This window comes from Bacillus rossius, chromosome 14, assembly GCF_032445375.1.
Source record: "Bacillus rossius redtenbacheri isolate Brsri chromosome 14, Brsri_v3, whole genome shotgun sequence".
In the NCBI taxonomy this organism is placed as follows: domain Eukaryota; kingdom Metazoa; phylum Arthropoda; class Insecta; order Phasmatodea; family Bacillidae; genus Bacillus; species Bacillus rossius.
The window spans coordinates 12,634,742-12,647,151 of NC_086341.1; the positions used below are offsets into that span (position 1 = coordinate 12,634,742).

Consider the following 12,410-nt stretch of genomic DNA (forward strand, 5'->3'; position numbering starts at 1 on the left):
ATTTTGCAATAGTTGGAGCACGAATCGTTTCAAAAATGTATTTATTTCATATTATATAGCGGCACTTTGTTTTTGTTGTATAAGTGCGCACGCATGACACAATTTATTTCAATTCGAGGGCATCATACCAAAAGGGCGTATCCACGAAAATGCAAGTTTAGAGGGGAGTCATTTAAAGTTTGGCTGTTTTTCCCTTCCTTTGTCTGCATAACATGGTATTATAATTCGATTCATGGTTATGTTTTTCAGAAGCTCTGAATAAGTGTTTATGAACCTAATTGGGCTATATTACATTTATCTCGATATTGCAAAAAGTGTTGATACGCCCTTCTGGTATGATGCCCTCGTATAAAAGAGAGACAGAGATAGAATTATATATATATATATACCTATAAAGAGTGAAATAGAGACAGAGAGATAACTTGAGATAGAGCGAGGTATAGAGAATTAAATGGGTTATATAAAGAGATATATGGATGTATAGAGCTATATAGAGATTTATATATAGAAGAGATAGAGATAGTGGGAGTTATATATGTATATATGTAGATATAAAGAGATAAACAGAGATAGAGAGATACATAGATATATAGATGTAGATAGAGATAAATATATATTTAGAGAGACGGGTAGATGATTTGTATATGTTTAACTACTTCAAACATATTACAAAACAAAACTGAATGAGGCATTGCAATGCATCCCGAGCATTAGTTAGATAATGGAATCTTTTCAATATTGGTAATCTCTTATTTTTTAGCTTTTTTCTATAGTGCTCTATAGAGTCTAGATTACATACAGACCACCAATTTTTAGATATATACAGGTAAATAACTATAAACTGGCAGAACAACGTCTGTCGGGATATGAAAGTGATATAAATTATTTTTTGCACACTTGACATTCAAATAAAGAAGACAATTACTAACTACATCTGATTTAGAAAAAAGGTCCCCTTCACCATGTGTTCAGCCCGGGTAACGCCGGGTACTGCAGCTAGTTATTTATGTTTACGTTGCTAATTAAATCACCACACTTAATGTTTGTTCTGTAAGTATCTGTCAAGTCCACAGTCCGCACTTGTCCTGTTGGAACTCAACCCCCCACTGAGGCCAGCGTCACCGCTTTTATACCCGTCGGCCGTCTTTCTGGAACCGACTGGAGTGATCGTGACGTGTCGCGTCATCCCGGGCCGACCCGACGCTCCAAGCATCCAGAACATCGGCGCGTTGTTCACGCCACTCCAAGCGGCGGCCTCTGTAAGGCCGCTGAGGGATAGGATGGCAGCGCCGGGGAAGGAGGGCACAGGTATATTCCGACCTTGCGGCCGGCATTTCTCAACATTCCCCTCCCAATATGCGCCCTTGAAAGGCAGTGTGGGAGTAACTTCAAGTTCAGTTTTAAAATAATTCCAGAGTTTTTTTAACTTCGGAGCTGACCAGAGGCCAGGGCCACCAATCGAGCGTAGTCGCCTCCTCAGCCCCCTGCCTCACTGTAGCGGCCCCGCACATTTAAATGATAGCAAACGTATGTTTGCACAATATATATATATATATATATATATATATATATATATATATATATATTTAAAGCCTAACTCATACCTAAAAAAAATGTAACAATCGCAGGCTTTCCGCGGTCATTGTCTAAACGTTGCTTGGCTTGTGTGGTTCTAGCGGCGTCGAAGACGAACACGTTTCGGTCGACTTTGCAGCAACCGCCATCTTCACGGAAGTAGCTACCAGTCAGGTGGCTGCTGCCCCGAAGATGGTGAACTAAATAAGGTATATAAAAATATATATTTTGAATTCGAAGGGAATAATAGCATCACTTGTTCGAGACAGAACTATCATAGATTTTATTTTTCAATACTCGCTACCAGGAAATCTAGTGTAACATACATAGTACACACACACATCGTATGCGAGAGAGCGCTGCCGCCATATTGGATCACACGATTATGAAAATCAATATTTATTACTGAGAAGAAAACAAATATCGGGAAAAAATATCAGGGGCTGCTGCCCTGAAGATGGCAAATGTCAATATCGACCGAAAACGTCGGCGAAATCTTTCGCCGTCTACGCGGGCTAGAACATTCAAGTCAAGCGAATTCACCGTCATTTGTAGAGACCGGAAAAATTCGCGGATTCATTTCGCGATAGGCTAGAATTCAAATAGTTGTACCTCAGTGCTGCCTCTGCTATTGGCTCACAACTCACCTGGATGACTCTGGGCCAATGAGAGAAACTCAACTAAAGCAGCATCAAATCACAGGCTGCTGCGTTGGGACGTCTCACAAGACAGCAGCCAATGAGTGGGTGACATTTGAATGAGTGTACGTAGAACTATGGAGTTCATGCTAGAGGTCATTGAACCCGCGAATTTTTCAGGTCCCTATCCCTAATCATTTCGCTGCCTGAGTATTGGAGTGTTCTATGTCCACTTTTTAGGTTTTTTATGCCATGGACACGAAATTAATATTAGTGTTCATTTGTACTATATCCACACACGTCTACGCACATAAAAAAATTTTTGTTCTTAATTCGAAGACCAATATTATTTTGTTCTATGTCATGATATTCATAGTTGCTTGAACTTTCAAATGCCTATATCTCAGTTCCGACTTCAATGGACATAGAACACTCCAATTCTCAGGCGACGACGATTTGTATTTTACTTGAGCGGCCGCATGCAAGAGGTGTTTGATTTGGTTGATGGGGGAGGGTGGGGGGAGGGGAGGTGAGTGGTGCGTGGTGACGGGTCTTGGACACCCCTGGCTCCATCGTCACACGACACCTGTAGGATGACTGCCGGGTCGGGAGAGGGGGGTAGCGGAGGGGTCGCCGAAAGAGCCAGGGAGACACAAAAGCGTCGAGGGATGTGGGGTTTGGGCCAGGATGGTTTGGGAAGAGGAGAAGGGGGGGTGGCAGCGTGATTGAAACTGGAGCCTCCCAAAATCCCCCCTCCGCCCCTAGGCCCGGTAAAACATCGCTACCCGTCTAGCAGCCAGTCCACGTCCCCTGACGGCGGCCATTGCTGGGACGTCTGTCGCCGCTGCGCGCGCATCATCCACCGAGCGCAGGGCCATCGATTGTTTACCGCAGGGATCCGAACATAGCTTAGAAACACACAACTTAGAATCTTCACAGATTAGAAATATCGTGACTCAAAACACAAACAACTTAGAAACTTCATAAATTAGAAATATCGTGACTTAAAACACACACAACTTAGAAACACACAATACCGAATCACACAACTTAGAATCTTCATAACTTAGAAATATCGTGACTTAAAACACACACAACTATGAAACACGTAACTTAGAAACACACAATACCGAATCACACAAGTTAGAATCTTCATAACTTAGAAATATCGTGACTTAAAACACACAAAACTTAGAAACTTCATAAATTAGAAATTTCGTGACTTAAAACACATATAGAATCGTCAACTTAGAAACACGTAACTTACAGCCATATGCAGAGGTCATCCTTTACTTTAACTTTAAGGGATACTTCATGAAGGGAGGCGCCGTCCTTATAGTTTAAGTATCGTGCAGAGTCGCTTGAAGTACAGCCCGTTCCTTTACTTTATAAAGTGAAGGTTCGCCTCTTACTAAATTGCGAGTGAGGCCGATCGTGTCCGAAGTTAACCGAACTTCCGTGACGTCACGAATACGTCATGGTTAACAGCCAATAGGAACTGACCCACGATTGACTTGTTTACTTTTTTGATAACACGTTGATTGTAGTTGGTTTGTATTTGTTAGATTTATATTCAAATCTACCTTGAGAATACATCATGACGTCCTCTCAAAAATCCGAGCGATTTTCATCTATCGAACGAAGCATTTTGTTAGGGCTTGTTCGTTCCTGGGCACATGTCATCGAATGTAAGAAGACAGACTTCAGCAACTTGGCTGCCAAGAAAGATGCCTGGGCGCGAATTGAATGCGAGTTCAATTCCCAACCTGATGTCATCAAGGTACGTTATTTGCATTATCATATTGAAGTAAATCCATGTGATAGTTATTCTTATATATATATTACAATATAATTTGGTTTAGATATATATTAGGAAAAAAAAGATCGCTAAATGATTGTTCTTAACCATCAGTGACAGGTTATTTGTTATACAAAATAAGTAGTTTTCTCTATTGGTGTGCAGAACAAACTATGGACTCAACAGCTGGCTGAGCACCTAAATAAATACAAGTTGTTTTAATTTTGATTATTTTCTTACCACCAAACATTGATTTATACTTTATAGACAGAACTATCTTTTTAACTTAATGTGTGTACATTTAGCACTACATTTGTAATTCGCATATAATAATTATATCACAGCTAAATTAATTTTAACTTGCAGCGCTCCAGTGCCCAGCTGAAGAAATGCTGGGAAAATGTCAAGACCAAGCAGAAGAAAGCCCTTGCTCTTGCCACAAGACAGCGAATGGCAACTGGTGGAGGACCTTTTGTTAAAGATCCTCCCACAGATCCTGAGCTGGAAATAGCATTGGGCGGTGTGTTGCATTGTGTGGATGATGCTGTAGACTGTGACATGACTTTTCCTTCAGAAGCTTCAGCTTCTGTAGAAATTGTGATGCCACAGTCTAACAATACTGGCTCTGGTGCACTCAGTACTGGCAGCTTACTTGTGAATGCATCACAAGAAGAACCTCATAGTATTGTTCTACCAACACCTGTTTCTGGTTTTCGTGCTAGAAATAAACCAGCAATTGATGTGGAGGTGGAGCGCAGGTTTTTAAACCTTGAGCGAGCCGACAAGCGTGCACGGAGAGTTCTCGCAATGCAACAGGCTGAGCACAGGCTTAAGTTGAGAGCAAGTAAGGCAATGGCAGAGGCAGAAGAGCAGCGCCTTGCAAACGAGCAGGCAGAAGCGGCTCGAGCAGTGGAAGCTGAGAAACGAGCTATTAAATTTGAGCTCATGGCAGAACAGCGTAGGGCTGAGCTGCACGCACAGCAAATGCGACACGCTGACGAGCTACATAAGCTGCGCATCAAGATCCTCACGGAAGCAAATGATGTAGTGTTTTAAAAACAATTTTTTTTTTTGTTTTTAAGATACTGCATTGTTTGCTTCGCATTAACATGGTAATAGGCCTCCTGGGGAACTCGCCATTTAAAATAAAGAGTAACGAGTTGAGTGTTATACCTCCAGATGTTTACCACACGTGGTAGACATCTAAGGTGATTTGGAAACTGGCACAGTCAGGTAAGTATCGTCTTGTTCCAATTATGCTAAATGTGCATGCCAATATTTTTTAATGGTAAAAAAGTGTCCTTTAGCTTCTCTTACTGATCTATTTCAATTAAAGTTATCTGTGACACTACTTGCAATGTGTGGTTGCAAATGTCTCCTGTACACCTTATAAATTGGGTATTGTTCTTATTTATTACAAAGTGAAATTTTTGGTGTCTATATAATTCATTTTATTTACCAAATTAGGTCAATTTGTAGCATCATTGCTACTAAATATTAATCTGGGGTAAATCTGGGTCATATTCTTTATTCCAGAAATGATTTCCAATTATATTCTAAGCACACTACTTATTTTTAATAAAGATAATCAAATATAACTAACCATCAATACAAATTGTTTATGCATAAATAAACTTAGTTTTTACTTTCTCTCCAATTACGTAGCATTTAGTGTGTAGTCAAAATCACCCTTGCAACAATTTACCTAAGTGATGACTGCATAATATCCAAAAACATCCTTACAATTGTTTTTCTACAGTAAAACAAGGTTGCTGGTAAAACAATAAGCTATTCACAATAACTGGTTATACAGTTAAGACATATCCTATTAAAATTCATAACACAGTTTACAAGGAATAGTAAACCTAGCCATACAGAAAATGTAGTACTCATAGGTGAACTTATGGGCATTGAATTAGGATTCATAAATGGTTCACAAGGAGTATGAAGCTAAATTGGATGACATAATTTAGGACTGGTTCACAATATGGTAATTTTTGTAGAGAAGCAGCTTCTGGGAAATAAGGGTAATACCTACTTATGTAAAAGGTTTATAAAGTTAAGTCAGAAACATTAATAATAAGTATTTAATATGTAAGTAATACTTTAATATGTAATAATATGAGTAACCTAATCAACCTTTCACTTATTACTTGTCTTACTTCCCAGAAGCCACTTTTCTGTAAATTTCATTTAAAACATTGTGATGTGGCATATGGAATGTTTTGAAAAATGTTAATTTTAAATGCATACTAGTGAGAACTTATTAGACATTATAAATACACAACAAAATACTCTACTCTGGGTTAAGAACTCATCTGATGTGTAGAAGGAATTAAATTATTATTTTTTTTATAATTTATCATCAGCTGAATTACTTGATGGTACTGTATGCATTAATGTCAGTAAATATTCTGCATGTTCAGTTTCATAACTAAACAAAGGCTTTAGCTCATTCCAATTTTATTAAAAGTTTAAACACAAAAAACAACAAAATACATAATAGTTCCAAATTTTATTTAAGAATTTTACTTTCTACACATTACTCTTTGTAAAAGTGAATGATTTAAAATGAAATTTTAATTCCTGAATATATCTTGTGAGACAATAAGCTAATACAGAGAAGTATCGAAAGATAATCATGTAACTTCCATATTCAGGTATTATTGTGTAAATGTAGGAATTAACAAGACTGATCATGTTTTAAAGCATCTTTGAATGTATAATGCAGCAAGGTTAAAATTCCTTGTGCTACAAACACATTCATTCTAGGAATACCTTTAAGAAGCATAGATACACAATAAGTAGCAAAAATGAAACAAAAAAGGCACTACTTACCTGTCTGTGCCAGTTTCCAAATCACCTTGGATATCTACCACAAGTGTTAGACCCTAGAGGTCTACCATGGGTGGTAAACATCCGGAGGTACAGCACTCAACTCGTTACTCTTTATTTTACATGGCGAGTTCCCCAGGAGGCCTATTACCATGTCACTACAAAGCAAACAACGCATTATATTAAAAATAACTTAAGGAATTATGTTTAAAACTAGCTGCCCGACCCGGCTTCGCACGGCTATACTAATGGAAAAAAATTAAGCCACAGCTCCCATTTACAGTAATTGTAAAAAAAATTCAGTGAAAATTTATTACAATGCTGTATAATGTACCGGAGAGAAAATGAATAGCACCGATGGTTTCCCGACTCGTGCACGCAACGTACAACTGATGTACCCGTACTTCGCTACGGCAGTCTACAGGCAGATCACTCTTGCGCCACTCATTATACATGCCCCTCCTTGTGGGTACACCACTGCCGCGCGATGCCCGTTGCCATGGAGATGCAGAAGGCATCAACAATGCAAAATCTTGTTCTCATGCAGACAAAGTACCCACTGTTTCCTGGTTTTAACCACCCATGGGATCTAATTTTCGGAAAATGTCATCCTGCGTAACATAAGGAACATTACTGTGAAGTTTCAAGTCTGTAAAATGTATATACTTGAAAAAAAAATGTTAATAAAAAAATCAAATTAAACACAGAGAGAGGAAAAAAAACAATAGTTTAGGTTTGTGATTTAAAGTGATAAAAAGTATTTAAATACTAAAAAACTCTTATGACGGTACTGATTGCTTCGTTGTTAATATCACACGGGTGTTTTTTACTTTTATGGGAAAATTAAGAATGATAAGGCATCTAGTGCGTGGCAACAATGTTAATATGCAATAGGAAATAAACTTCTAGCGCCTGCGGCATTGTCAACACACACTTCGTACGTGTACTGCATGTTGTATCTAACCCCCTCCAACACATTTGATTCTAAATTGGACTTTTAGTAAGAATCCCTAATGTTATTGATAATATAATATAGCCTATAGCCTTCCTCAATAAATGTACTATCCAACACTGAAATAATTTTTCAATTCGGACCAGTGGTTCCTGAGATTAGCGCGTCCAAACAAACAAACTCTTCAGTTTTATAATATTAGTATAGATTCTACGCCGTTTGCTTTTGTGATTACATGTTGATTAAAAAATAACATTGGTGGTAAGACAGGGTTTTCAATCTACTCAAAATAAATCAACGAAATTCAGAAAAAGTTTCGCTGAATAAAATCTGCACGCACTTCAACTCCACGATTATTTCGTGGTGCCGCATTTGCAACAGGAACAGCAGGCATGAAGTGCTCCTCGTCAGCTGGAGGAGGTGGCAGTGGCTCACCACGTGCAACAGCTATATTATGCAAAACAGCACATGCAGCGATGACCCTGCTGGTAGTATGGAGACTTGAGCGTAGCTTGTGTCCCAAGCATGAGAACCTCCGCTTCCATACTCCAAACAGTCTTTCTACTGTATTCCGGGTCCGCTTGTGGGCTACATTGTAGCGAGTTTCCTCAACTGTATTTGGCACCAGTATTGGAGTAAAAAGAAAATGCAGTTGAGGATAGCCATTGTCTCCCAGCAGTACTCCTGGCAGAACTCTATTTTCAAAACGAGTCATCACCCGGCTGTTGCTGAAAATCCTTGAGTCATGTGTACTGCCAGGCCACCTTGTCACAATATCAAGAATCTCAAGGTTAGGACCTGAGACAACCTATAAAAAAAATGGACAAACACCATATTTGCATACTGTTAAAATTGCAAGTAAATACCAGTTTCAAAAAACTGTCATAGATATTTATTATCATCGTTCCATCTTTTTTCAATAACAGTACTATAATAAATATCTCAGAAAACATACCTGAACATTGAGAGACATGTAACCCTTCCTATTACGGTAGAGTTCTGCAAACTGGCCACCAGGGCTTCTAATGCCAATGTGAGTGCAGTCTATGCACCCAGTTACACCAGGAAAGCCACCATTTACATAGAACTGCCTATGGTATTCTTGAAGTTGCTGCCGTCCAGGAAAATAAACATACTCCAAAAGGTGCTCGGCCAATTGTGCAGAAACAACCTATTACAAAGTTACCAGATTAGTCAGTTTTTTTTCAAAAAGTAGGTATATATATTCCACTACTTAAATATAGGTAAAACTTAAGTCCCTGCAAAAATAAAATAATAAAATAAAGGCTGAGTAAGAAACTAACTTAGGTTAGGTACGATATGTTACAAATGCTTTGAAATTGAAATAAGAGATAATGGCAGTCTAGGCTAGGTAGGCTTTATTATAAATACAATTAGTAGGTTAGGTTAGCTAATTTAAATATACTATAAACTACTGAGGATGGTTATTTAAGTCTAGCAAGATATTGTTTAAATCAGTAATCAACTAGGCTTTCTAATGTAAACAATTAACGGTAATTTCTCTGAAACTATTAGGTATTTCTTATGTCAGGATTTTGAAAAATATAGAGGAGTTTTAATAGCACTAAATTACATTTGTTTGACATTTTAATCTTTTTTTTTTTTTTTTAAAGAAAACGGGGTTAAACTAGAATTTTACCAAAATTCATTAAACTACTCACATAAAATTATCTTACATGTGTTAACATTGCATTACCTTTACAATCCTTGACACTGTTGCTTGATTGACATGGCATAGGTCACCACATACATTCTGCAAGGGAAACACATGAGATTACTCATACTGTACATAAAAAAAAAGTAATTGTACAAAGTAGTGGCTTCAGGAAAACTAGATGAACAATAAGGTTTTTTGGAATTAATAAATCACATCGATTAAATTAATATATCTTTCACTACTTTTTAAAAATATTATTACAATAGCTGACACAACCTACCTTTTATTAATATACATAATTATTATCCAGCAAATCTACTCCGCCAAATTACCCATTGAGTTAAAATTTAATTGGGCAATTAAACACACACTAAAATAATGTTGTATGTACATACCTGAAAACTATTGCTGCCATAAAATCGCAAGGCTATTACAACTTTAAGAACTGGTGGCAATGGCAATCCTCTCCTATCATTGTTGTCGGCAGCAACAAGAGGCACAATAGTGTCCATCACAATCTGTTTAGAAAATCGAAAACGTTTGACGAATTCGATGTCGGAGAAGAATTCGCAAGGATTTTGACCATCACGTAAATACCGTCGGGGATGATGGTTTTCTCTATTTTCGACCCGTTGAATAAAATCTAAATATTCTTCGTCAAACAATCTCGGGTCATCCATCAGAGCAAATATAAACTCACACAGTACTTTATTTACTCTAAGAACACACAATAATGTTTAGAAATCACTTACGAAACGGCTATTTTCTAGTAAATAAAGTAAGCACTTCAAAATGTAAACAAAGATGGTCTGGGTGGATATGGGATAAGTTGTTTTAACACTAGAATATTTAAAAGAGTCGCATATGCAACAAAACTCTTCCTACACATTCATTTTAAATAATTATCATTATTTACAAGCAGCGCAAGCCCAATTCCTCTTTATATTACAGTAGAAGTTTAATTAAATGAGTTATTTTTTTCAAATAATGACCGCCATCTTAATTTAGGGTCCCTTAAGGCTCGGATCGGGCGGCCTAAAGTATGACAGCTTCCTTCACTTGAAATCTAGGGTGCCGTGATGAAGTGAAGTAGAAGGGAGGTTCTTGCACGGTACTTAGGGCCACTTTTTGCGTTTGAGGGACCCTTAAAGATAAAGTGAGATCTCTGCATATGGCTGTTAGTAACACACAATACCGAATCACACAACTTAGAATCTTCATAACTTAGAAATACATAACTTAGAATATTCTATCTTGTGTGTTTCTAAGGTATGAGTCTCTAAGGTGGGTGTTTCTAAGTTATGACAGCAACCCTTTACTGTACGACTTTTCAAAACCAACAAAAAAAAAATGTAGGCGAGACTTTCAGTACTCGCCAGAGAGACGTATAACATCTAACTTCGGTAACGAGCAAATTCGTGTGTTCTCACGTTGTAAATAAACTTATAATACGAAACTCGTACATGCCATTTATAGTAGAATGCTTTAAAATGATGACGAGCGCGATAAATATACGAAAATTTTGTTTTCAACTACATTTCTGGACGCGAATCACACGTAGTTTCCGCGCCCGCCGCTAGAATTCGCTGCCGGAGCAGCTACGTCGACTGAAATTTTAAACTTTGTATTGAAACGGCTCCAGAAAAAGTCTTGAAAAATAAATATTAAACCCTGGCTTGGGACCTAATTTTCGACAAGGAATATTTATTAAAACACTGCCCATTTTTAAAATATACATTTCCCTTTTGGCTTTGTGAACTTTGGTTCAAGCCATCCCCCACAGATGGCAGCACCGTGGTTACACATTTCCGTTCCGTGCGACTTCCGTCCCGCTCACAAAATACTCCTTCTAAATGCCGTATAGCGAGAGTTAAGATGTTTGTGCTGTCATCCTTTGTGGGTTTTTTTTTTCGTTCTCTTCTGTTTTAGAGTTTTGCTGTGTTTTTGTCTCGTTTCAACTGTTGGGCTGATTTTTTTATGTTCAATATTTTTGTGCTGTCATCATTTGTGTTTTTTTTTTTTTTTCGTTCTGTTAGTCCATTTTTCTTTGTTTTTCTTTGTTTGTTGACCATATTCCTGTTGTGGAATATTATGTGGTGTTTATATCCTGTTGACAACAGCAATGTTTTGCTTAATTTGTGTTTTTGTCTTTTGTGTTTTTTGTAGTTTTCTTCTACAGACATACATGTGCTTAGCAATGGCGTATGTTCAAAAGCTTACATCAAGTTAAGATGTTACACATCAAAGAGACTGTTAATGTTGCTGTGGCCATTAATAACCTGCTCGTGCAGTAGCGTCCGTCTGTTCTGTCCGACCATGCTGGCTGGTGCGTTGTCTCTAGCAGCGCGCCACATCCGCTATGTGATGCATCTGGATCACATTGTCAATCACAGATGGCAGCTCTGTGGATTGCTTGGCTTCACTCGAGAGATTTATGCAAAATAGATACATAATAACTGAAATTCGTGGAGTAGCTTGCTGGCTTCTGGGTTCTAGCCGCGTCCAAGGCGAATGTATCACCGACGTTTCGGTTTGACATTGCAGTCGCCATCATCAGGGTGGAGTTACCTACTGAGGTTATTACAAGTTATTTTATACTTTAGTACCCTCGCCTGAGAGGGAAGTGTTTCCCGATTGGCTGCAGATGTGGGCCAATCATAGCCTTCCTTTCGTCTAGTTGGCCTGTTTGTTTGCGACATGATTATTTTTTGCACATGGATAGTTCATGTGTCGGAGAGTGACATAGACTACATACAATAATGAAATTCCATCCCCAAGGGAGTGAAAAAAGGGGTAAATTCAATTCTACAACAGAAAATTATAGGAGGTAGGTTATTGATGCACGAACGGTGACTTTGTGTCATTTCTCTATGCCCGCCACACAGTCATACAGTAAGGTCTGGAAACTTCCTATCCTTCTGCTTGGCAGAACCC

At 38.1% G+C, this 12,410-nt stretch overlaps 2 protein-coding genes across 2 annotated transcripts; one reads left to right on the plus strand and one right to left on the minus strand.

Moving 5' to 3' along the window:
* The first annotated feature begins 3,490 nt into the window (after positions 1-3,490).
* On the plus strand, positions 3,491-7,035 carry LOC134539158 (uncharacterized). Its single transcript, XM_063380922.1, has 2 exons — positions 3,491-3,993; positions 4,378-7,035. The coding sequence occupies exons 1-2, from the start codon at positions 3,811-3,813 to the stop codon at positions 5,065-5,067; spliced, it is 873 nt and encodes a 290-aa protein (XP_063236992.1). The 5' UTR covers positions 3,491-3,810; the 3' UTR covers positions 5,068-7,035.
* A 135-nt stretch (positions 7,036-7,170) lies between these two features.
* Positions 7,171-10,653, minus strand: LOC134539157 (putative nuclease HARBI1). Its single transcript, XM_063380921.1, has 4 exons — positions 9,872-10,653; positions 9,516-9,572; positions 8,754-8,969; positions 7,171-8,606 (listed from the first exon to the last, which is right to left on the minus strand). The coding sequence occupies exons 1-4, from the start codon at positions 10,154-10,156 to the stop codon at positions 8,103-8,105; spliced, it is 1,062 nt and encodes a 353-aa protein (XP_063236991.1). The 5' UTR covers positions 10,157-10,653; the 3' UTR covers positions 7,171-8,102.
* Positions 10,654-12,410: the final 1,757 nt, after the last annotated feature.

Bases quoted from the DNA above. Each gene is read 5' to 3' on its own strand.
- LOC134539158 (XM_063380922.1), top strand. From the start codon at position 3,811: ATGACGTCCTCTCAAAAATCCGAGCGATTTTCATCTATCGAACGAAGC. The intron at 3,994-4,377 runs GTACGTTATTTG...TTTAACTTGCAG, and splicing joins CCCAACCTGATGTCATCAAG to CGCTCCAGTGCCCAGCTGAA.
- LOC134539157 (XM_063380921.1), bottom strand. From the start codon at position 10,156: ATGGATGACCCGAGATTGTTTGACGAAGAATATTTAGATTTTATTCAA. The intron at 8,970-9,515 runs GTAATGCAATGT...ACTTTGTAATAG, and splicing joins CAGTGTCAAGGATTGTAAAG to GTTGTTTCTGCACAATTGGC. The intron at 8,607-8,753 runs GTATGTTTTCTG...TTTTTTTTATAG, and splicing joins ACATGTCTCTCAATGTTCAG to GTTGTCTCAGGTCCTAACCT.